The sequence below is a fragment of the Mchenga conophoros genome, linkage group LG8 (assembly GCF_057382185.1).
Source record: "Mchenga conophoros isolate Kocher_MC1m ecotype Shallow Benthic linkage group LG8, M_conophoros_male_GT1.1, whole genome shotgun sequence".
Taxonomy (NCBI): domain Eukaryota; kingdom Metazoa; phylum Chordata; class Actinopteri; order Cichliformes; family Cichlidae; genus Mchenga; species Mchenga conophoros.
This window is the reverse complement of record NC_140533.1, coordinates 23,230,172-23,256,172: the sequence shown is the minus strand read 5'-3', so window position 1 is coordinate 23,256,172 and position 26,001 is coordinate 23,230,172. Positions and strand designations below refer to the sequence as shown.

Below are 26,001 nucleotides of genomic sequence, written 5' to 3'. Positions count from 1 at the left end.
AATGTGAGATTTACAAGGAGGGAAAACAGTACACCTCTCTGAACAGTGTCTGGGAGGCTGTGGTTGCTGCCGCACGCAATGTTGATGGTGAACAGATCAAAACACTGACAGAATCCATGGATGGCAGGCTTTTGAGTGTCCTTGCAAAGAAAGGTGGCTATATTGGTCGCTGATTTGTTTTTGTTTTGTTTTTGAATGTCAGAAACGTATATTTGTGAATGTGGAGATGTTATATTGGTTTCACTGGTAAAAATAAATAATTGAAATGAGTATATATTTGTTTTTTGTTAAGTTGCCTAATAATTATGCACAGTAATAGTCACCTGCACACACAGATATCCCCCTAAAATAACTAAAACTAAAAACAAACTAAAAACTACTTCCACAAACATTCAGCTTTGATATTAATGAGTTTTTTGGGTTCATTGAGAACATGGTTGTTGTTCAATAATAAAATTATTCCTCAAAAATACAACTTGCCTAATAATGCTGCACTCCCTGTATAAACTAGCTATAACAGAAGTTTACAGCAAAATATTTTTTAGTAGAGAAGAAAATCCCCTTCCCACTCTGATTTAATTCAGTCACTTGACCTCATCCTTGAATGCATTTACTAGCATCATCTGACCTGCTCATTGAACTCTGTAACTTTTGCACTTGACTCAACTTTAAACCCTATTTTCCTTGTATCCCATTGATTCCCATTCGTCTCACAGAGCACAAAACTGAATAATTTATTTTAATTTCACTTTAGTTTTAGGAATAAAGCTCTAGTTTGCAACAACAGTCATCACAGGGCACTTTACAAAGAAGAGTAATTACCTTTTCTCTATGTAGTGTTGAGAAGACATCAAACAATAAACACTCATCAACTGATGGGCTCAGTTACCGTAGATCAGAAACATGTAGCTACAGAGCCAAAACGAGGAAAGACTGGAAAAACAAAGACAGAGAAATGCACGGTGAATGAAAGAGAAAACTCCTTTCAACACAGAGCAGTTTGCAGTTCATGTGCCCCGCTTCCCATTTACATTGGGTCTCAGTATGAAAAATTCTACATACCACTACACACGCTTAAGTCATCTGAACATTTTTCACAGGACTCTATCCAGTGCTGTGAAAAACCAACTGGAACCCATGATTTTTTTCCACAATTTCTTTTGCTGTATAACTTTGTCATAAACCAACATCATCATCGCATTCTTGTGGAGCAATGTGGCCCACTCTTCTTTACAAATTTGCTTCAGTTCACTGATTTGCAGGTATTCATCTGTGCACTGGTCTCTTTAGATCCCACCACAATATTTCAATCAGGTTGACTTTGGCATACAGAGAGGTTGACTTGATGTCTCCAGACTACCCAGGTTCTGTGACTGTGAAACGAGCCTAATTAGCATAGCATAGCATCTTTATTTATAATGCACTTTACATCCGACAATGTTAGCCAAAGTGCTACAAATATAAAACAAAGAGAAAACAGTTTACATATAGAATATCTTAAAATTAAAAATAATATAATTAATAAGAAACATATTAAGAAACATCAACAAGTCCTGCTGTGCTGAAAGCCAAGGTGAATAGATATGTTTTAAGACGTGATTTAAAAACAGATAAGGAAGGCGCCTGTCTAACATGTAAAGGCAACTCATTCAACAATTTTGGTGCTGCCATAGCAAACGCCCGATCCCCTCTGAGTTTACGATTAGTCCTGGGCACGCTTAGGAGGAACTGGTCTGTCAACCTGAGGGACCGGGAAGGTATGCATGGATGAAGAAGCTCAGAGAGGTACAGAGTGGCAGCATTGGACAAACATTTAAAAACCAAATAAAAGTAGCTTAAAATGGATCCTAAAATGCACGGGCAGCCAATGAAGTGAATATAAAACTGGGGTGATATGCTTGCATCTACGAGTGCCAGTCAAAAGACGTGCTGCAGCATTCTGAACTAGCTGCAGTTGAAAAACAGAAGATTGACTCACCCCATAATAAAGAGAATTACAGTAATCCAGCCGAACGGCTACAAAGGCATGGATTACTGTTTCAAATTGCTAATTATCATCCTTCTACCACCGCGCTTGACAGTTAATATGAGGTGTTTATACTGACATGCTGTGTTTTTTGGTTTCGTTTTTTTTTGCCAAACATGGTCCCATATGTCTAAAGAACGTTGTTCCAGAGATCTTGTGGTTTGTTCAGATGCAACTTTGCAAAATTAAGCTGTACTGCCTTTTTCTTTTTTGTTACAGATGTTTGCTTTTCTCCCGTTAACTCTTCCAAACAAGCCATACTTGTTTAGTATTTTTCTAACTCTACTGTCATGAACTTTAACATTAACCAGCTAACTGTGTCCTGTAGAGTTTGAGATGTAGCTTAACTGTTTTTATATTTTTTTGTGCAGTTTCTCTGAGCATTGCAAAGTCTGGCTTTAGGGTGAATTTGCTGGGAAGATTGGCAACTGACTTGTTTTCCAGTTGTGAATAATCTTTCTCACTGTAGTATGATAGGCTTCCCTGTGGACAGCAACGGTTGCTTCTCTCAGGCTGTTCCTTTCGCCTTTCTTCTTTGGCATTGTGATAACACAGACCTGAATGTTCCAGACCAGCAAATTGACCCAAGACAAAAAAAAAAAGAAGAAAGAGCTATTCACTCATTGGAAATAACGGTTGGAGCATTTGACCATTGCTGTACAAGCTGCCAACTTTTCTTACATTTACAACTTGTCAAACCTTTGTCCACATATCCAAAGCTAAATTCTTTTACACCGAAGAAAATAAAATATACGCCAAGACACAGCTGCAGTGTGTAGGTTATCATTCAACTTATGGTTGTCTTAAGAGCTTGAGAAAACAAGTGAACTGAAGAAGCATCTTAGGTGAACAATGAAAACATAAAGAAGTCCAGTTTTCTTCATTGTTCAAACTCTTATGACCCTAAATTAACATCCATCCAATTCAGTACCCATCCCAGCAGCCATGGGGTGAGAGCCGGTGTACACTCTGGACAGGCTGCCGGTCTATTGCAGGGCTAACAAGCCTAAATTAGCCTAAATTGCCAAAATCATTTTCTATGTTAATGTATGTATAATAGTTAATCCACCAGTATGCACAAGCTCTTTATCAAAACAGCATTTTTAATGCTAAAATATAATTATAGTTGTTATGAAAGAATTTTCTAATTTGTTGTTATAACTATAGATATAGATATCAATATAGATATAGATAGCTAACGGTAGCGTTTCCATCTATGCTGACAATGTATTCCTGTTACTGTCAAACAAATTATTGGTGCATCACCAAGATGGTGGCTAGTGAAAATGAAAAGTGTACAGAATTTTACACTCAGGGTTTTGTCTGTTTTAAGCATACCACCAAGTTACTTGGAGTGTACCGGGTGTAGCTGTTCTTTTTAGTGTGGCTACTCTAGGCAAACAAAAGAGGAAATATGTGATTTGAGATGCAGCATTAGTATTTCATGGGAAAAATACAGGAAGAGCACAGTCTTCTAAGGCCAGTGTCCTAGCTATCAATTTTAGAGAAAGTGAGAATTTGCACCAAAATACAAAAGGTTCATTCTTTTCTGCTGCTATATCTCTGCAGCAGGTTTGATGAAATTTGGCCATGTAGCTTTTGTGTAATTTTGCTGACAGAAAGAGAGACAATTGGCACAGCAAATGTAACCCTGTGAGGCTCTTGTCTGCGAGGAGGAATTACAAAAGTGTCAGAAAAGGAATCAGAATTTTCTTCTTATCCCTTTATAGTTGTTGTAGTTACCACCAAGAACCAGATGTGATACTGGTGTAAAGTGTTCTATACAGTACCCCTTATATAGCCATATGCAGATATAATCACATATTAATGCAAGTTATCGCAGTGAACGAGTAAGACGGTGAAGAACGTTTGCATTAGTTCTGCTTGTCGAGTCTAAAATAAGATAAGGAATCTGTGAAGCCTCACTCTCTTTCCTATCTCGCAAATTGTCTGGGCCTAGTGAGAGGTCTGTATCAGACAGAAGGAAGGAGACAGACTTTAAGTATGAGGATCTGATTTGAAGGCAGAGGGCGTTGAAAATACACTGTAGAGAGGGCAAAGGGAATATATAGAGAAGTAGAGATAAAGAGAAAAGGACAGAAGTAGCGGATTGTAAGTTCAATATTGGGAGCTCAGTATCAATTCAGTGCATTGAGAAATGGATTAGCCTGGGATCTGTGGGGTGCTGAAAGATGAATAGGCTGGCGATGAGCCTGGACATGCATAGAAAAAAAATCCGATTTAAACTGTGGTGACATGAATCAGGAGCTTATTGGATTTTCTGGAAATTCTTTTCACTTAACCAGAGCTGATCTATGATTGTCTTTAATAGGTATTGATCTCCTATTTTAGTACATCAACACTTTCCTGCATGCCAAAATGGACAGCCAGGGCCTGCAATCTCTCAGCCTCCGTGTAAATCATTTGATGTCATCATCTTATCATCTAATAAGTTGACATCATCAGGGTATGGATTCACTGTAAAACAAACACATGGGTGCAGGAACATCCATCCACTGAGTTCGCTATAATCAGATGTCGGCAAACAGAGCGGATGAGCACTGTTGAAGATTAGCTGTTCTTCTGCAGCTGTATGTTGAAGCAGCAGAATCAACTCCATGGAAGTAAACATGACTGCTGTGACTTTTTCTGGTGATGACAGCCCAGTGACATCAGCATTTCTTCCTCTTGGGTCGCGAGCCATTTCTTATGAGTAGCAGAAGCTGTTATGACACGGACTCTACAATAGCTCTTTTTGTTTCTCCATTTTGATTGTTATTTTGTTATATACAGTAGTTATAAGACATGCTTAAAACATGCAACTATTCCAAAGGGGTCGCTTTATTACTAGTTTGGAAAAGCAGTTGCTTGCAAAGATAATGACTCAACTCTACTTTGAAGCATCTCTTAGCATTCATGGCATTCATCTTTGTGATTTTTCTATCAGTGCAAAGACACAGATTAAATGGAGTGATTAGACTTAATATTAGTGGCTCAAAAACACAGCTTCAAAAGAATGTTGATGTAGGAACCATATCAAATTGAAGGTGCTGATATACCACTGATATAATAAGTGCAGATTCGTATGACAAACCCAGAGTACTTCTTGGTTTTCTAGCAGTGTGATTACAATAGTGTTTACCTGTAATCACTGCAAGTAATTGGAATGAACCTAATGCAAACCGGGTCAAGTATTTAAATCACTGACTCATTCACTTGGATAAATACCAAGCTTTAATGAGCCATTGTGTCCTGGTTCACTGAGCCTTCAGTTAATCTTAGTTTAATTTAGCAAATAAACAGATCACTGCACTGAGTTTCAACCTGACCCTGTTGTTTCTTTGTATTTCTGCAGGATGATGGTGTTTGGAGTGCTGACGCTAGTCCTGAGCTGGACTTCACTGGGAGCTGACCTGGCAACCGCTGTGGTAAGCTCCCTCGCTTTCTTACCCCTGAGTGACTGACTTACTTTGATATAAAATACCCTAAACTGGTCACCTCTCTTATGATACTTGATAGTTTGCAGAAACTATCTATCTATTTAAGGTATTAGCTGCTAATTAGTGGTTCTAAGCTTAAAAGCCAAGTATTTAAGCTTTATCAGGATGTTAAGGTTACAAAAATATTTATGAAATCAGTCTAAGTGACAGAGATCCCTCACAGATGCACAGAGTCATCTAAACAGGTTCTAAAACTGCCCAATCTCAAATTCTTCTGATCACAGCTATCCGTCTACCACGTCATGAGCTTTTGATCTCTGCTGTCAAAACACACGGCACTAAAAATAGACTGACAAAAGAACAAAATTGCAAACCCACACCTTCTCAGCAGCATTATACAGAGCTCAATAACCCGATTCCAATTCAAGGATTATGACAACACGAATCCAATTGCCGTATTCACACTGAGTAGGTGATTAATTTCAGTGTTTTTCCTCTCTCATCGTCCCAAGGCTTAAAAAAGCCGCGCAAGTGTTTGATCGATGTGGAGGTGAGAACTCACCGTGAAAATAGAGAGAAACATGAGACACGATGAATATCAGGTGGCTGAGCACTGGTGTTTGACTAAGCTGCCTCGGGCGTCTGTGCTATTTTTCTCAGTTTTGTTGCTGGATGTTGCTTTTTTTTTTTTACTCAGGGCAGCAGAGGATTGTTTACACGTTTGAATTAAATTTGGAGATAATGAGCGTCAAGTAATCAGGAGTAAGTAACAGCGAGAAGTTTGATCTGTTGCACAGTGGTGTCTGGGTTTATCTTCCTTTTTATCTGCATGTTCAAGTCTTCTTTGCGAGGCTTCACTCGGTGTGGTCTTCATTTCCTGACACAATGACACTAATGGTTTCCTTTTATAGCAATGCTACGGCACACATGTATGACTAAAACACCAAAACCCCCATCTGCATCCACCGGTCAAGACATTGCAAATGCAGACAAATACAGAATTTCTCAGTAGATGATTCATCCTGTCCATTTAGTCTCCTGCACCATGACACATGCTGCGTTCAGGTCCATCTATGGTGTGTAAGGCTTATCTCAACGGAAAGACAGTACTTTCCCTTTAAGGAACTTGAAAGCATCCAGTAAATTACATGGTAATCTAACTAAAAGGTCTTCTTGTTCTACATCTCCCCTTGATAAATGAATAATATAACTTTTCATAAATTGCTTCAGAAGAGTCACGGGTACATCTTGTCCTCTCAGACGTAATGATTTTGTGTGTGTTACAAAATCATTACGTCTCACTTTTATGTAACGTGTCTGCTGGGTGTCACTGAGGCTGAGGCTGAATGAGTGATTTGTACACCCTTAAAAAATAAAGAACCTGTCTTTAGCGGTACAACAGCTTGTTCTTATTCTTATTCTTGTGGGCCGAACCTTGTAGAGCCCAGTCTTGAAACTCTGGTGACAATTTTGTACTTTATTAAAACAGCACATACACAGATCTGTTAAAAGAGTGTAAGAGTAGCTCTATTAGAAAACCATCAATATATTTTATTATTCATTCATACACTTGGAAATGATTTTGGTCAGGTTTGAACCCCGAAACATTTTGCTAGTAGATAACAGCACTAACTACTGAACCACTGTGCTGACAGTACACTGTATACAAGACAGATACAAAGTGAAACTTTTCTCGGGGGGGTGGGGGGTGGGGGTCCAGAGTTAAAAAGATTTATACATAAATTCAATAAAAAAAATTGGCATTTTATGTGAATTAACAAAAACTCAGTGAGCTACAGTAACGTTTTCTGTAATTTTAGACATTAATTTGTCATAATTTAGGGGCCATGCTGACAGATTTCTTTAAACTTTCTAGAACAGCATTACTGATCAGGTTTTTCTGATATTTAAATATCTCAGGGTTTAAATGTGTAGTTAAACTTCTTTAGATTGACAGACAGTGGAGGTCCACTCATTTATTCCACTTAACATCAAACTGTAAAATGAGTTTGACATGAAATTAGTAGGACTGATAATATTTCTTTATGTTTCTGTAATGGTTAATTAACTGCTATACGCAAGATCTTTAAAAATGATATTTTTAATACCAGTATATAATTATAGTTAACCCTGAATTTTCTGATGTACTGTTTTGCAAAAAAATGTTTAAAAATCAGAAAACATGTTTTTTTGATTAGAATGCCAAATTAGTTATTTACTTGCAGTCCTTGACAGAAAAATTACTTTTAGCTGTTTAATTTTATGCTCAATTCATTGCAGAGTTTTTTTTCTGAGAAGTCCATGTGCTCAAATTTGGGTGTAAATATGTGAAATCAGTTTGCTATTAATTAATACCAAAATAAATAACAAAATAACTAACAATGAAAAATATTATTTTGACAAATTTCTGAAATGTTTTCCTTTTTTTATGACAGGTAGTCTAATAAATTCATTAAGGATCCAGTGTATAACCCTAGATGATACATTTGTGTAGATAGTCGGGATAGAAATTGGCTTTTACTGTACCTCTGTTTCTGAGAATTTATAGATAAAGTCCACCTGGGCCTTTTCTTTGCCTGGGAGTAAACATCATAAAGGCTTCGTAAAAGCAATTACATGAAGAATCTGCACTGGCTCCTCAGACATCATTTATATGTGTAAATAGGAGCTTGTGCTTATGTCGATGCAGGTGTTACTTCTTAAAGGAGATGTTTATGTGAAAGGCCCAGATTTCATGTGTGTGTGTTCCTTTATATAAATGTGATGGTTATATGCAAACTGCTTGCATAAATGTTAGGCAGACAGTTGGTGCTTGTGAGTCAGTGTGGACTTCACAGTTTTCAGTTTCTAATAACAGACTTGTAGACATCATCGTATGAAGGCATTTCATCTTTAATAAATGTTGATTCATTCTTTATGCTTTAATCAGGTGTCTTCTTTAAACAAATTCTTTTAGAATTTATATCAAATAGAGAAAAGCGGCAAAAGCAGTTAGAATGTGTTTATTTGTTTGCATTTTTTGATCTTTTCAGCCCTAATTCCAAAAAACAAAATTTAACATAGAGAAAGATGTGAAAGTACTCATTAATTGAAAGGTCTCTTTTGAATTTACTATTCGATTGAATTTATGCAAAAACCTCATTTATAATAAAATCACTGACAGCATTTTCAGGCACTACAGACTGAACACAGGACAGGCCAACATTCCTGTTTAGATGTAATTGTTCTACACAATTTTTCAGCTCAGCGAGCCAGCTAGCACCTATGGAGAATTTGTGCGTATGTGCAGGAACGCCACACACATGGTGACCTCTTTAACTTCCACGTACCACTGCCATCTGAAAATGTCTGAAAATCTTCGACCTCCTCCACCCCGACTGAGAGCTGAACTTGTGAAAATCGATTTGCCACTGCAGTCGCGCAGCTGTGTCCCACTTTAAATAAGAATGCATTTCATTGCCCTGCTCTAATGACGCGAAAACACCCACCACAACCACAGGAACTAACAACTGTTTAGTACATAGAATCTGGATTTATCTGAGTTTCTGATCAGCTTCATGTGTGACTGCATTTACAGGTGTGACTGACAGACCTGCAAGATAATCTTCACATCCTGTCTGTGTGCAGACTGCACTTAAATTAATGGCTGAATCCTTAGTAAATAAATGCATAATGAATACACCCCATTGGCAGAACTCCTAATTACCAACAGTGGGTAATTAGAACTTTGCATTTTCTGAGATTCACTGTCGTCCCTTCAGGAATTCTAACAGACTTGCTCCTGAATTGCAGAGCTCGTCTCTAACAAACTAGCTCAGGTTTGCTGGGAAACACAGTTTGCTTTATCTCTTCTGTGTGGGGCTCATTAGCGTACCCCCCAGAGAAGGTTAAGCTACACGCAGTGTTTGTCCTGAGCCCCGGGGACATTTAGCATTCAGACGGCACAGTTCAGCGGAGACTGCCACTTGTCTTTTGTTATTTTTGCCAAGGCAGGTTTCTTGTTAGCACTTTGCATTGAATTGAAAAGCATTCCTGTTAAGATGTGTTAAAGGGGTACAAAAACAGCCGTATTCCCTCTGTGTCAAAAGGCGCTAAAAATGATAGCAATCACTATTCATGTTTCTGGAAAAATGTTTTAGTACAAAATATGTATAAATAATTGTCAAGCTGATTACTTTCATTTGACACACCACATCATTCCTTCTTTGAAATGTGAGTCATGAATTTTTTTGTGAGTCATGAAATGTGAACCATTCAATCTTTTTTTCTGATATGTCCTTGTTTTCCACTCTCTTTCCACTCCTCTCACATCTCCTGTTTTATTTTAGGGCACGAGTGATTTCTGCATTTCCCCTGACAAATACATCATGAGTAAAACAAAGGATGTCATCAGTGCTGGTAAGTGTGGTGTGAATAATAATGATCGTTTAATGGATTCATTATGTGACATTAAATTTGTGGCCATGGCGATAATTGATATTTAGCAAGGTGAGGACAATGATGATGAAAAAACATTTTCTGCCTGCTTTTGTGTTTGTGTTTTCTCAGATATTGTTCATTACTATCTGTACTGCAACCAGACTCTCTCCAACCCCTTCCAGCAGGTAGGAAACGGGATGTGTTGCAGAGCTCCTCGCAAAAATTGCAGGTCATAAAATGTCCACACATCTAAGCCAAAAGAGTTTTGATTAACACAAAGAAATGTTCTGTAGACATTTGAAATTAAATCTTTATCCATAAATGAGGATTTATGATGTGCAGGTAAAACTGGACACTTGCTGGGTATTTTACAGATACAATTTAACGTTGTTAAATGTTGTTATTTTGGTGGCTATGCACTTGCCATCAACATTATTAGGTACACATGTTCAGCTGCTAGTTAACAGAAATGTAAGAGTCACAGGGTGACAACTCACTGCTTTTAGGCATGAAGACATGCTCAAAATGGGCTGGTGAAATTCAAACCAAGCATCAGAATGGGACAAAAAAGGCGATTTAAGTGACTTTGAACTGTGTTGTGGTTGGTTGTTGGTGCCAGATGGGCTGCTCTGATTGTTTCAAAGACTGCCGATCTTCTGGGATTTCCCCAGACAGTCATCTCAGGGGTTTGCAGAGAATGGCCCAAAAAGGAAAAAATATCATGTGAGCAGCAGCTCTCTGGGTGAAAATGGCTTGTTGATGCCAGAGGTCAGAGTAGAATGGCCAGACTGTTTCAAGCTTATAGGACAGGAACATAGCAGAAGGTATGCAGAAGAGCGTCTCTGAGTGTACAACATATTGAAGCAGATGGGCTACAGCAGCAGAAGACCACACAGGCTGTCTCTCTTGTCAGCTGATAACAAGAGTACAGTTCACACAGGTTCACCAAAACTGGAGTATAGAAGATTATAATGTTGCTTAGTCTCTATTTTTGCTGTGACATTTGAATGGCGAGAACAGAATTTGACAAAAGCGACATGAAAGCATCTGTCCTGCCTTATATCATTACATAAGTTCCTACTGGTGGTGTAGCAGTGTGGATACTGTTTCCAGCAAGATAACACATCGTGTCGCAGAGCTCAAAAAATCTCAAACTGAGATTGAACATCACCAGACACCATACCTCAATCCAGTAGAGCACCTTGGTGGAACAGGAGATTTGCATCATGGATGTGCACTCAACAAATGTGCAGCAACTGTGTGACGCTATCATGTTAGTATGGAGCAAAACCTCTGAGCAGTTTCCTGCACCTTACTGAATGTGTGCCATGAAGAATTAAAGAAGTTCGAAGACTAGTAAGGTGTACCTAATAAAGTGTCCCGTGAGTGTATGTTTATTTTGAATTTAACAAATCTGTTCAAACTACCCACTGCATCAACATTCAAATAGACGCTTTGTCCTGATTTTTTTTTTTTTACTTTTTTAAAGGTATTAATGAGGAAATATCAAACAGATTCATGATTAAGCCTAATATTAGTTTAATTATGGCAGGATTAATATTATATTCTTTTTTATAATCAGCCCTTAAAAGACTCCAAATTTCTCCTCAAAACTCCATCTTAGAAGTTTAAAGAAGAAACTGTTACTTATTCTTTTTTTTATTTATTAAAAAGAAACTTATCTGAATTTTTTTTTTTTTATCTCAGAAATGTGAATTGTGTAAACAGCATTTAAAAGACCATTTAAATACGAGCAAGGTCATTCCTGACTCATTTAAACAGACTTAAGACAGCTGTTGTTGTGGCGATACTAATCGATATTAATAGCTACAAAAAACAAATGTCGCTCCGTTTTAACAGCAAAATGCCTTCATGTCTTTTGAACTGTAATTTGCGATGCTCAGTCTTTGCTCATTTCTTTGCCCCTCAGGCTTCATCTTTGTCAGGCTTTCCCTTCGTCCAGCCCTGTCTGTCTGAGTTACATCCTAACTTCTAGCAGAGGAGTTATAAAACCACCAAGGATCAAAGACTGTCGCCATTTTTTTTCTCTCTTTCTGTTCTTGCTTCCTTGATGCATGACAAAGCATACCTTAGTGTTACAAAACTGCCGAGACAAAGGCTATGAAATTGCACGTTAGATGAAACAACCTGGAGAATCTCTTCTCCTCCCACTCTTCTGAGGATCTGTGGAGTTACTCTTCAGGGAAGCAGTTTGTGGGTCACTTCACTGACTTCCCAGCTGACATCAGTCAGCAGTTAAGTCAATTTCTGTAAGTTCTGGTTCACCAGACCTCAGATCTTATTATCTGGCTCTTGTAGACATGCCCCGAGGAGCACACCACAAGAGCACAGCGGCAGAGGGCAGACAAGCGTCACCTTGCCTGGTAAACAAAGTCAGCGCTCTTTTCACTGTCACACAGATAGCCAACAGGTGCAAAGTTCACAAGCAAGCTGGCAGATACAGGAATTCACACTGACTGGCAAGCAAACAAGCTTCTCCCCCCTGTTTATCTTACTCTCTTAGGTGTTTGTCTCTCCGCAGTGCCCTGCGGGTCTACCTTCCTGCCCCAGCGTAACACTGCCTTTGGCATCACTCCTGTGCCAACTCTTTATCTATTTTTATCATCGCTTCTCTTTTTTTTTTACTGTCCTCCTCCATGCACTGTCTTTGTCCTATTTTTTCACTTTATTTGGCTTAGAACAAACTCACTCAAGCTAAAGTTGGGGGAAAAAAATCAATTGAAGCCAGTCGACTGTGTAGCAGAGAGCTACTGGGCCATGGACGATCGTGTAGATCGAGAAAAAATGTCAGATCAGAGGAAAGCAATTACATTTATGTATAGTTGAGGTAATTGACCACATCTTGTTTCAATTTAACACTGTGCCCCAGGCGTGGGGGTTTCCAGGCTCGTCTTGTTAGGCTGGATGACTGTGAAGATACAGATTTACTTTGAAGATATGGCAGATTAATTGATATATGATCATACTTGAATGTTAATTAAAAAAAAAAGGCAGGAACGATTGTGTTTCAGGTAGAACAGACTATCCCATTACTCTGGGCTGAATTTGGATGCTTATTTTGCCCCCTGCTGGTGGGAACATAGATCTGTTGTTGAGATGGGATATTGTGTCTCAAGTAACCAAAATCAAAGCATGTTAAAATGAAGTGAAGAATCTGACGTTTTGACATATAAAAATTTTATTTGTATTTATATTATCATAAGAAAAAGTTGGGTTTTTAATAAAGTTGTAAAATCTGAAATCGCTGTATAAAACAGGGGGAAACACAAACTGTGATAACACCCAATACCTCCAATGAAAATTAGATTTAGCTTAGGCCAGTCTTTTTGACCATTAACCTGGATTTTCCATTTCAATAAATCCAAACCAGATCAGTGACATAAAATCAAAGCCAATTATTATGGCATTAATGTTTTTACCTATAGTTTTTGAGGCTTTTTTTAAATTACTGTACATATTACAGTACCTCTATTACTCAGCCCAAGGCTTGCTGCATTCATATGTGTTATTTGCTTGCTGTTCATTTGCTTCTGTACTTTTGTTTGCAGCCTCTGGCCATCTTCCAGAGGTCTCTGACCACCATGCAGATCCAGATCCAGGGTCTGTTGCAGTTTGCTGTACCACTGTTTCCTACGGCTGAGGTATGGCACACAGAAACACTTTTATGCTGTAGTTTGAGAAAAAAAATAAGGGCTGAAGTGTTTTTCAATGATACGCTGACCTCTCCACAGAGAGATCTCCTGGGTATACAACATTTGCTCAACTCCTCGGAGGCCAGTCTGCACCAGCTGACCGCCCTGCTGGACTGCAGGGGGCTCAACAAGGTTTGTTCACTGCATCCTAATTGGCATTAGAGAAGCACAACTAGGTCAACTTGAGAGTAAGTGGCCATTCAGGATTTCAGAGTAAAACTGAAAGTGGAACTGAGAGCAGAGAAGATAAAAGTAATTTTAAAAACCTCTTGTGTTGTTTGCAAGTTTGTTTGCACAGTGCGGTTCATGACTGCAATGCGGTTTACGTGAATGATGTTGAAGTCCCACCGAATGTGCAAGACATAAATGAAGAAAATGATGACGCACACCGGTGCACTAAGTGCTTTTTCATCTTTGGCTCATTTTGTTCCGCTGTGTAGTCAAACATGGCAGCGAGAGTACAGATAATGAGCAAACAGTTTGGCCACATATCTGTGTTCTGCATTTGACCTCTTTAGGACTACCTGGATGCAATGGTGGGGGTGTGCTATGATGGAGTGGAGGGTGTACTGTACCTCTGCCTGTTCTCCATTCTGGCAGCCTGTGCCTTCACTGTCATGCTGTGTGCCATTCCCAGGGCATGGAGACAAATTGCCTGCAGGTCAGTACATTTTCAGGCTTGTCTGCCTGCTTGAGCGCCCTCATTTTCTCATTCTGCACCATTCTCTATGTACATCCCGGTGTACCGTCTAAGCCAGCACATACCAAAGAATACTGTAATTTGAAGTTTTGTTTCCATCAGGCGTCATTCACACCGTACCCAAGAAATGCAATATCGTAAACCTTTCCTCTGATGCTCCTTTCCTAATTTTTCACTGAAGGGAACAAGATTACGATGACATGGATGAGGAGGACCCGTTCAACCCACGGGCAAGGAGATTAGGGTCTCAGAACCCTGACCACACCAACATGCACAGCTTCTGCAGCTACAGCAGCAGCATGGGCAGCCAGACCAGCCTGCACCCGCCCGCCCCGGCTGTCTCCAATGCCCCAATGTCTGAGTACATGTGAGTCAAAAAAAAAACAACTTGGGGGGGGGGGCGGAAAGTGACATCAGAAATTTGAGCCATATCCGAGTCACTTGTCTCATTTTTTTCTGCAGGAACCACACAGCTCTTTTCGGGGGAAATCCACGGTATGAGAATGTGCCTCTGATAGGACGAGGCTCTCCACCCCCATCGGTGCGTTGGGTCCCAGAGGCCAAGTCCTTCCTATGATGTCATTTCTTTCTCAGTTAAACTCAGGAAGTGGTTTTCTTAGAAATAACAGCTTATTATTTCTTTCATTTTTTTAACTTGGTGACTCAGCTAACCTCCTTTGTTACATTTTACATTCACGTCACTTACATTTTAGTTCCGATTAAATCCACTCTTTTTAAAGGTTCTTTATAGTATTTAACCAGATACTCATGTGTTTTACACTGTGGCTTTTATTTTCTGCTGTGAACAACATACAGGAGGCTGGCTTACAGTGCCAAAGCAAGGAGAGGAGAAGTAATTTAGTTAATATTTAATATGAACAGAACATCATTTAGCCTCTCTCAGGCCTCTCTCTCGGGATAAGGTGACACAGGCCGTAACCCATAAACTCTTTCACTGTCAACACACAAGTTTTTCTTCCTCACTGAATTAACTCAGCACCCTGCTGGGCCTCTAGTCTCCTGTTATATCACAGAGATAAAAATAGAAACATTTTAAATGAAGTTTTCATTCAGCACACGCTCCTAATAGCATGCTGTACACCATTTTACAGATCTCTAATCTGGATTTTGCTTACAGTTATAGGAAAGAAATAAGTTTTTATCCTTTTTCCTGCTCAGATGTTTTATTAAAGATTGCTTATATGTTTAGAATCTAAATTGAACCAAATTTATACATGTGTTACTGCAGTTTTAATGTATGTAATTCTTTTTAAGTTAGCCATCATTATCATTAACCTTCAACCTTTAATTCCAGCTAAAGTACCAACTAAACATGTGATATGCTCTGTCTTTTGACTCTTTAATACAACCAAATAATATGCATGTTAATTTCTTCCTCATGGCTATAACTGTACAGAATCATGCAGTCATCTTCGGCTAACAGCTTCTTTTATATATTTTTTGTTTGTTTGTTTGTTTGTCATGTGTATGTTTGTTTGTATCTTTCATTTCTATATTCCCTCTTTTTTTAATCAACTTTTGGAGATATACTCTCAGCAGTATAGAAATCGAGTAAGTCTTTTCTTCTCTCTCTGTCAGGAATAAAGTCCCTCACTTGTCCCTCTGTTCCATCTCCTATCATTTCTCCTTCACCTCACATTATCTCGTCTCCTGTGCAGTTCTCCTGTTTAGCATGACTTTTAATCTGCAACCTATTGTCCCCGTCGCAGATAGGTTCACTTAGCAAGGGTATTTCAGCCCCTGGTGTTCACAGGGTGGTACGGTAGTTGCGTCTCTGGGTACTTTCACAGTCAGCTCCTATGTGCATGCAGTCTTTCTCCGGTCATTTCGTTTTACACCTAGCACTGACACAAAAGTGTTAGCAGTAGGGATTCTGTGCACTGCAATAAAATGGATTTTACCTGGAAAGTGTTTCATACTTTATGCTATGTGTGTATTTAATGAATAAAGGATTGGCCTTTTAAAACAAACTATAGGTGATATCTAAAATATTTTACCCTGCCATGGTCTGTTATGATTTAAATGAATACTCCACTGAAACTTTGTCTTAGAAACTAATATTCAACCACTGTAGGAATGAAATCTGGCATTTAAAAGTTTGCATACTCTCCAACACAGAATTTTTGTTGATATACTAGCCAGTAGTCTTTATATACGCATACGTTCGCCAGCCATACGCTCACCTATTCCACTGCTAACACAAATACCTAGTCATCCAATCACATGGCAGCAACCCAAGATATTTAGGCATGTAAAAATAGTCAAGATGACCTGCTGAAGTTCAAACTGAGCATCCATCAGAATGGGGAAGAAAGGTGATTTAATTGACTTTAAATGTGATTTGAAAAAATTATGAACCCTCCTATTAAAGCAAAAATTACAGCCGGTCTGAAAGCAAAAGGTGCTCCAACCCAGAACTAGATAGGTGTAACTAATAAACTGTCTAGCGTGTAGCTATACTATAAACATGTACTATATATTCATTCTTCTGTAGTTTCACTTCACCTGTTTTTTTAACCTGATCATCCATGCTTTCCCTGCTTTAAGTCCCACTAGGGGAGTCGAGAGCCTCAAACATTTCTCATGTCAGTGCCACAGTAGAGTGAATTTGATACATTAAGATAGATATTCAGTGGACTGTTCCTTTAAGCCCATTTTCCCTACTTTCTTCCATTACAAATGAGTTTTACATGTTTACATCACCACAATCTAATACAACAGACTTGTAATATTCTCTATATATGTCTCTGTGTTGGTGTTTTGTCTATAGTACTCTCCCACTATGAGGGCCACCTACCTGTCCATGACCGAAGAACAGAGGAGACACTTTGGAAATGACTTCCAAGCATAGACTTCCCTGTTTGCCCAAGGAGAGAAGCAGCATCGCATACCATCTACAAGACAGCAACATGCAGCTGATAGAAGACTCACAGAGGAAACTGTGTGGCTTCACGTCAGTCAGGACTCCAGCGTGTGGAGTCTAATGATAATGGAACAATATCTGTAATCTTCTCTCTGTTCTTTTAGCTCATTCATGACATTTCTATCCTTTCTTGGAGAACGTGCTAGACGTTTCCAAGAAGTGCTGTCAAACTTAACAAGCTCTTAATCTGTTTTGTCCTTTGATACCCTCACACGCTCTTTTAAACATATAAAAAAACCACACAAAAAAAGTTGTTTCCCAATAATGTAAAAAAGAAAGTTTAAATTCAGTTGAGATCTCTCTCTCTGCCTTTGAAATGGAGATGTGTACTAATTTTGACATCTTATATTTGAGTCTCCAAAGATAAAAGATGTGAACGCGATAGCTCATGCATCGTTATTTTCTATGTAGTGTGCTCCATGCGTGATATTCGTGAAGCACAGAGCCAGCACTGGCAGCACACAGCAGGAGTTTGTGGAGCAGTATAATTTATTTGCAGTCTCACACACACACACAAACACGCCTGCTAGTGAAGCTTTAGGAGTCTACAGAGACGAGACTACCTTGAGACCATGGCTTCTGTAAATAAGTTGTAAAATAACAGATTGTTGTCTTATTCTGTTTTATGTTTAAACTGTGCGCCATTTTTATATACTTTTTCTAGTTCTGTCCAGCAATACATAGGACCACTATTTTTTTGTATTTTCTAATGGGCCATTAATTCATACTCCCTGTATATCTAATCCAACTAATCCAATAAAGTCGTCATTCCTATTGTGATTCGGGAAGCTGTGCTGCTCTCTGATTAATGAATCCAGGTAATTACTTTCACCATAGCAAACAATCCAAACAATACATGTTTGTACCGACTAACGATGACTTTCTGTGTGGATTGGATATATGCCGTGTCATTAATACGTTTTGTGTGTTTGTTTCAGCATGTTGCACTGTACAGGCACAGAGAGTGGTGCTTAATTTTGTTTGTGTGTGTGTGTGTGTGTGTGCGTGCGTGTGTGTATGTGTATGTGTACGCAAACTTCAGGGTCTAATCGTAAATTGAATAAACCAGCTTTGAGTACAACGCGATGAGTCTTAATTTTGTTTTTGAGTGTTCGTGCCTGAGATCATTAAGATCTCCCTGTGCATTTAACTGAAACATATCCACATGCAATTAGTGTATCATGAACTAGTGATTCCTAGAGTATTTTTAAAGACTGCTGAAAATATGTACAATTCTTCCCAAGTAAAGGATGAAGAGGCAGGGACCAGGGTTCATTTGTACTCAGTGATGAAATTATTCGATTTTGGTTTTTTGAGGTCAGATGTGAAGGTTTCTATGAGCACATGGCTATCCCATTTTTAGTGAGCTCTATATATTTAGTTTTACATATTTGTCACAAATCTAAATGTTTCATATCATCAACATTATGAATTTATTTATGAAATCCTGTTAGATTTACACCAGTTTGTGGCTGTTGCCGGGGTTCGCTTGAGCCCCAAAGCCTTAAAAAGGTCTTTGTAACCCTGTGACTTTATTTCTCATCTTTTCTTGAGTTTCTTTCGATCACGGCCTGATTCGTTGCTTTTTAAGATCTTTTAGCCTACTTCATTCTGTCAAACAGGTCCTTTTTTATTTTATTTTACTGTTGTTTAGCAGGTCTGGCAGTAATCAGGGCTGAGTGTAGCTCATGAAATTGAAATCAGCTTTAGAAAAAGTGTGATAAAACACACTTAATTTGTCATTTAACAAATCGGATTCTTGTTGGCAAAGGTGGCTCAACCAGTTATAAGGGTCAGGGCGAAATCACTTTTTCTCACAGGTAGGTTTAGATAGCATTTTTCTGTTAATGAATCAAATAATCATTTAAAAATACATTTTGTATTTACTCATGTTGTCTTTATCCAATATTAAAATTAGTTTTATGATTTGAAACATAAGGGACAGGATACTTTTTCACAGCACTGCAAGACTGAAGATATTTTTACCCAATAACCTAGAATTCAGATTTAGGAGGAAATATCACACAAATATCAGAGAGGATAAAATGACGATGGAAATGACGAAACAATGACATTTTATATCCCAAAGATCAGGTCTAGAGAAGTCCTAACTGCTTGGTGGAACTATACAATGGGATCTAAAGGGTAATTCTAGTTTAAAATATCCCTGTTACCTTCTTTTGGTTTGGTTTATTTGTTTGTTTTTAAAGACTATAGGTTACTTAGGTTGTTTAGAAAAGTAAAAATTATGAAAGTAAAAACAACTTATTTTATGTTCCCCTTTCTGCTCATTTTCCGGCTTTTCCCCCCCAGCATTAAGCCGCTTGAAATTGATTGTCTAAAATAGTAATTGCACAATTTCTACAGCAGATGTCAGGAGAGTGCAGCGGACACGGTATCTCAGTAAATATTATAGAAGTTTAGTGTTTTAAAGATCTAAAGTTTTTTTCACTACCGATCATTTTCTAAATACGCTCTGTGGTCGTAAAAACAGCTTATGTTATTATATTTTTAAACTGCCTTTTCCCTTTCCCCCTTTTATGTATTTGTTGTCTTGAAACGGTCTTGAAACGGTATGGGTTTTTTTTGTTGTTGTTTTTTTTGTGTCCCGTTTGGATCTTTAGCCATCAGAATTGTTGTCTTAAGGCCAAGAAAGATGCCAAGCGGATTTATTTTACCAAGTGGATCATCATGGCCTTGCCATATTGGTCCATTTGATTGATCTTTATTATAATTATGAATTAATTTTATTCTCGGTTGCTACAAACGGGACAGACATGACTGGGGGATAGGACAGGGAGAAAGAATGAAAGAAAGAGAGGGAGAGAAAGAAAAACAGAGGGGAGAAGAGACGGTGAGAAGGGGGGGAAGAAAGAAAAAAACAAACAAAAAAAAAACTGGGGTCTGGGATGCGGGGCCTCCCTGCTACTGCAGATAAGGAGGTGGTCTGCTTGCCTCCACCCCAGAGAGAAGGGTTACATCTCCTGGGCCTAGGTGCGGCTTGCCCCTCTGAGGGCGGGGGTACCTGGACCTGGGATATAGAGTATGTTTGGGGAGTGCGACTGTCTGTGCAGTGTCTATTTGTGTCTGTCTACACGTTGGGTGAGTGCCGAGTATTTGGTTGTGCATATGGGGTGGGAATGCACGTTTGTGTCCGCGTGTGCCTGTTCGTCTGTGTCTATATGTCAGGTGGGGTCTTAGACTCAACCTCTCTGGGTACATCTCAGGCCCTCTAAAGTACGGAGGCCTATCTCCCCTCACCACACTCCCTGCCAGTGTTTGATACCCTCAGATGTTGGTGTGTTGGTGGTCCTTGTTGTCTGGGGCTGGGCGCTCATGTATGTACCGGCTCACTCCTGGTGGCTGATTGGCAGGGCCGGGCGCCTGTGGCCCGGCTGGGCTCCTTCCGGGGGGTGGGATGCCCTCAGGCCTCTGGCCTCTGGGCCTGAAGCTCGGTCCTCTGGCACAGCTGGCTGCCGGCAGAGCCCGCGGGCACGCCACTGCAACCCCCTCTGGCCTCTGCTCCGTAGCTGCGGGGTGACCTCTCGTTTGGGGCTCTACTCAGCTCTTCCCAGGAGGGTGGCACGGTTCCCCCCCTTTGGTGGTCCTCCTCGGGTCCTTGTACTCTGGGGCCTCTGGATATCTGGGGCCTGGATCTCCTCCATACCTGCTTCATACCCTGGTGGACGGGGCTATGGCTCCCCACACTCCCTAGCAGATCGTTACATGGAGAAACCTTTGGAATACAAGCATGCTGATCCACACAGGTATGCACACAGGTGTACACACGGGTGTTCACAGACGCGGACTACACCTTTCTTGGCTGTTGCCTCAAAGCACATTGTGCGCTGTCTATCTTGCGTGCTGCACAATATCGTTTATTATTTAGTATCTACTGTTATCTACTACTAGCTAGTTTATTGTGATGGTGCTGGGTTTTTTTTTATTATGTTGCTCTTCGTTGTTTGCTTTCTCTTCTGTTTTTTTTCTCCATACAGGTGAAACGGTATGTCTTGAAACGGTAATTGCATAACATTTCCACCAGATGTCAGCAAAGTGACACAGAAAGGGTATTTCATACAGAAAAAGACATTTAAAAAAGGTTACCATTTTCCAACTATTCGCGTCCGTAAAATGTGTGATATTAGGATCACAGATCTATCTGAATGCACAATAACTGGTTTGGATAAACGCATACAGCCATTTAAAAATATTCACCATTGTTTTAAAGGTGTTTTAGAAACTCTCCAAAAGATTTATTTTAAAAATACTTAATAATAAAGGCACATCCAGTCCAATAACTGATAAATGCTCGTTTAAATGTGACTTTTTGTCTACTTTATTGTCCTTTTGAAATTCAGAAGCGTTATAAAATGTTAATATGACCCAGGTTGCTATGAAGCACTTTTACAAGGTACAGAGGGTTATGTTTGTATTTCCTTTACAATCATTGTGTAGCCTAGGATAGGAAAACTGGGAGTACACATGCCATGCCATATTATTTATTTATTTATTTATTCACCCAAAGCAATGAAAACCCGGACTAGAGGGTTTTATTTTATAATCGGATGTACTGGTGTTTACAGTAGCTGATTTGATATTGCCGGTGTTCCGCGAATCTCCAGGGACAACACAGCACGCGCGAACGCAGACGCGCGCGCGCGTAAACACAGGACACGGAGCGGAGAGGAGCGAGGACAGACACAGAGAAGTGCGAGTAGCAGGTGAGCTGTTGCTGGTGCTGCTGTTACCTGCCGCTACCTTTAACTCTTTGTCTGGCTAAATTATTCCCGTGTTTCCCGACCCGCTGCGTGGAAGATACCCACCGACGCGCTCTCGAGGACACAAAGAGGAAGCGAGTGAGAGAGTAGAGTCGGTCGGTAGTTGTAGGAAAGCTAATGTCGTTGAGTAAAAACGACTCGAAGAGATTGTTAGCTCGCCAGTCGCGCTTGTTACTACGGACAAGCTACAGCCAGTGAGCATTAAAGGCAGAACCCGGGTATATTAGTAGATGTTAGGTGTGTGCGGTGTGCTGCAGGTGCTTTTTTTTTCTTAAAGAGTAGGTGGCATGCAGGTAGCGACGGGGAGCGGGATGGTCCAGTGCCCCGTTTTCTGTTGATGCTCGCTATCCTTCAGGCTGACCGAAAGTGAACATGAAGGACACCGGAGAGTCAAAGGACCACCAGCTAACTGTGAGTTTCAACCTATGCTTTTTTTAATGATATTTTTTTTATTGAGCTCTAACACCTTTATTAACTTTGTCAAATGAGTTCGCTCTGTTGGTGAGTAGTAGAAAACCATCACCATTTAATACAAACAAGCTCATAAATTTTCTGCCAGTTAACTGAACACTCGGTGATCACTTCATTAGAGTACACCTGTAGGCTGCAGTTCTGTGAAGTTTGCCTAAAAAATGCCTGTATTTTTTGTTGAATGGCATATGCACTAAAAGGTGGCTTCACACTGGATACCAAATACCACCTTTTATATATAAAAAAAGCAAACAAACAAACAAAAAAAAAAACCCATCCTATTCACCCCTAAGTGAGCTCGGCATTAAAACATATAATTTAATTAAACTAAAATATATTAGCGGCATCATGGAGTTAGCCTAAGCATAGTTTATTTTTAGGTTCTTGTTCTTCTTTCTAGTGGTTTCTTCTTGAATTCCTAACCATTTAAGCTGCTGGCGTTTATAGTGAATGTTCAATTTTCTTTTATACCACCTGCATTGCAGCCCTTACCTGAATTATTGAAGTGGCTGTTTCAGTTGCCCGGCCTCTCTTGTCCCCCATGTAATACACCTTCTACATGGTGCTGATAGAGAGAGGACCTTCTTATTTCTATTTGTTGCCTAGGTGAATCCAAGGTGGATCCACATCCACTATAAAAGCCCTTATATACATGAACGTCATAGCACATTTGTTTGAATGCATATGAATGCAGCTCATGTGCCACCCCTGTGGATCTAACACACTGCTGGTATTGCTACACTCTGTTTTCATCCTGTTTTAATTCAGTCAGAGCTTTTCTGCTGATCTCTAAATCATGCAGACAGATTTAGACTAACAGTAGGAGTCTGAATGTGCATAATGCTGTCGTATTACAATGCTCCACTCATTAAGCTGTTATGTGTCTGCCAAGTGCCATCCAGTATTCATAATTTAGACTCTAAAACGACAGCTCTGCATTTAAAGTGATATTTTGAGTTTCCAGTTTACCTACCCTGGTTGAATTGGGGTTGTGAGAGAGAAAAGACTTAAAAGTTAGAAGATCCTGCATTTTTCCTAATTATTAAGTTAAATGGTGAAAAAAATGTGTTTGACATTTGAAAGATTACTCATGCAATTTATGTGTTTCATTTTCATGAATTTGGGTTATTACTAGGATACATCTTTTACAACTCCCTTAATGCAATATAGCAGTGTATCATAGTTCCCCTTCCTACTTATATTCGCACATCTTTATTATTCTAAGTCACATTTCATCTTGAGGGATTCTTTTTTTTATCCTGCACAAAGCCAATCCTGAGCCGTATTGAACATTACTCACCTGCTTTCTTCATTCCCAAAACCATTGTAATGTTCAAAATCAGCACAGCGTGCGCTGCATCTGATATATGAGCCAGTGTTTTTTCTTATAAAATGCTTTTCTGTTGAAGCACTCTAACAAGTGACATTAAAGCATTTGTAAAAATTCAGTTGAAACTACAGATAAAACCTTAGACATGTTGTCTTATGTGCTGTCAGTGTCATTTTCTTAGATATGATGTCATGAAACCGAACATATCCAAGTTGATTACATTCAGAGTTTGCTCTGTTTGCTGCAGGTTGCCTTGAGAATCCGACCCCTCAGCGATGCTGAGCAGGAGGAGGGGGCTACAATCGTGGCCCACAGAGTGGACGACCAGGTGAGACATTGGTCTTTTAATTTTTCATTCTGCATGTGAGTGAGTGATGGGGTGGCTTTGTGTGAAAGAGGGATACTGTGTTCCTTCCTGCTTGTCATGAGACTGCACAAATAAGGTGCCTACAGGGACCTTTGCAACATCAGCATCTCTTTAAAAAAAACAAAAAAACAACCTAATTTATAAAGCATACATCATAATGCATATGTATATGAATGCTGCAAGATTCAGACTCAAGTAATAAAAAGCTCCTTAAAGGTCTTAGACTATGTGCTTCATATATTTTAAAATTTTCACCTTTAAGATTTATTTAAAAAAAACATTACACGTGCGGTTTTAATGTCACTTGCTGTAGTTATAAGGACTGTGACACTAACAAGCACTAACCCAATAACATAATTAAAATCAACTTGTACTGGTCTGTCAGCAACTTCAAAGTAGCTTCATCAAGTCATACATTGTAAATACTGACATATGCTTGTCGGAAAGAGAAACGGGTTAGTTTTAGAAAGTAATGCATACAAAGGTTAATGGTAACTGTGAGTGTGTGCTTTGCACTAAGTCATGTATACGCACCACACCAAGTCGTCTTGTAGATTTAAAAAAAAATAGTTGGTGTATTGTTCTGCTTTTTGTTGTACAAATTAAATCAGGTACACATGTTTTAACAGAAGTGTGGTGCAGTTTCCCTCTGGTATCTTTTAAGTCCAGAAAAAAGTATCTCTGAAGTCCAGTAGTACCCACACAGTTGTAACATAAAGACTGTGCCGCTCCAATTACTGAGGTCTTGAAAAGGTCATAAAAAGCATTGATTTTGATTTTCATAATGGTGCAAGAACTTTGTGACGTGAATGGCAACAGAGAGACGCCTAGGGCAGCAAGTAGTAATTATTTCTATTTCTGAATCTGTCTGATGCTTATGAAGTATTTTTCAGCCACCTAGTCATTGGAAATGAGTAGTTCACCAATTAGCAGTGCACTTCTTCTGTAGTGTCAGACAAATGGACAATGGACAAATGCTTATGCCTATTTTTATTCCACTAATACTTTTATCTTGCTAACTTAGCGCCTACATTAACCATGATGCAATTTGACAAACAGTTTAATTGGAAAGTCTTTTTCTGTTTTGCTGTTTCTATAATTTGAATTTCTTTGGCTTTTACTGTTGGTCTGACAAAACAACACATCTGGCTTTAATATGAAAACAGCCAGTACCGGCAGCCTCATGCTTGGTTCTATTTGTTTCCACTGTGGTCTTGTTTCAGTTTTCCACCAACTTGTTTGACATTACTTTCCAACTTATTTGACAAATAAGCAGCTTTGAATGGAGCTATTACACTAATTGTGTTTTCCATTAGAGTAAACCATGACGAGAATGACTCAGAATGAACAGAATGTAGATTGGCTATCATGGCCATAGCTGTTCCCCATAGCAATGAGTTTTAGGCATATTTCATAAACTACAACCAAAACTTGATTTTTCTATTCATTTATTCTGGCAGTGGAATAGAAAAAGAAACTGGACTTGGTTTGCCGTCATAGACCAGGTGGCCTTTTTCCCAATGAGCATAGTATTTAATGAGGTTGCTACCATGTGACCTTTCATATGAGAAGGACACATTGCGTGTGCAAGTCCCTTGAGGACCATTTTCACCATTACGCCTCACATTTGAGCAGGTCCCTCTTCGAGATCATTTAGTAGATTGTGCAGTGGTGATGACGGTAGTGCAAACGATAATGAACATCGTGACTGGGAACCTGCTGAGGTGTCTCCTCACGTAGTGTAGGCTGATTGAGGCATTTGTAGGCCTGCTGGTGGTGGGAAGCTTCTCTTAACCAAGACAAGGAAATT

At 39.3% G+C, this 26,001-nt stretch overlaps 2 protein-coding genes across 5 annotated transcripts in view; both read left to right on the top strand.

Annotated features, from left to right (window-relative positions):
- ttyh2 (tweety family member 2) overlaps positions 1-18,323 on the top strand; it is a 71,975-nt gene extending 53,652 nt beyond the window's left edge. Inside the window, exons 6-15 of one of the 2 annotated variants that reach the window (XM_085285105.1) lie at positions 5,382-5,454; positions 9,795-9,864; positions 10,015-10,070; positions 13,455-13,547; positions 13,638-13,730; positions 14,117-14,259; positions 14,480-14,665; positions 14,761-14,839; positions 15,844-15,870; positions 17,090-18,323. In XM_085285105.1, the coding sequence (XP_085141231.1) occupies positions 5,382-5,454; positions 9,795-9,864; positions 10,015-10,070; positions 13,455-13,547; positions 13,638-13,730; positions 14,117-14,259; positions 14,480-14,665; positions 14,761-14,839; positions 15,844-15,870; positions 17,090-17,170 (901 nt within the window). In that variant the 3' untranslated portion in view covers positions 17,171-18,323. The remainder of the gene's footprint in view (positions 1-5,381; positions 5,455-9,794; positions 9,865-10,014; positions 10,071-13,454; positions 13,548-13,637; positions 13,731-14,116; positions 14,260-14,479; positions 14,666-14,760; positions 14,840-15,843; positions 15,871-17,089) is intronic. The other variant, XM_085285106.1, reaches the window with a different exon arrangement.
- Positions 18,324-21,873: 3,550 nt separating this feature from the next.
- Positions 21,874-26,001, top strand: part of kif19 (kinesin family member 19) — a 50,020-nt gene continuing 45,892 nt past the window's right edge. For 2 of the 3 annotated variants that reach the window (XM_085285104.1, XM_085285102.1), the window contains exons 1-2: positions 21,917-22,434; positions 24,072-24,152. In XM_085285104.1, the coding sequence (XP_085141230.1) occupies positions 22,396-22,434; positions 24,072-24,152 (120 nt within the window). In that variant the 5' untranslated portion in view covers positions 21,917-22,395. Of the gene's footprint in view, positions 22,435-24,071; positions 24,153-26,001 lie in introns of all 3 variants that reach the window. The other variant, XM_085285103.1, reaches the window with a different exon arrangement.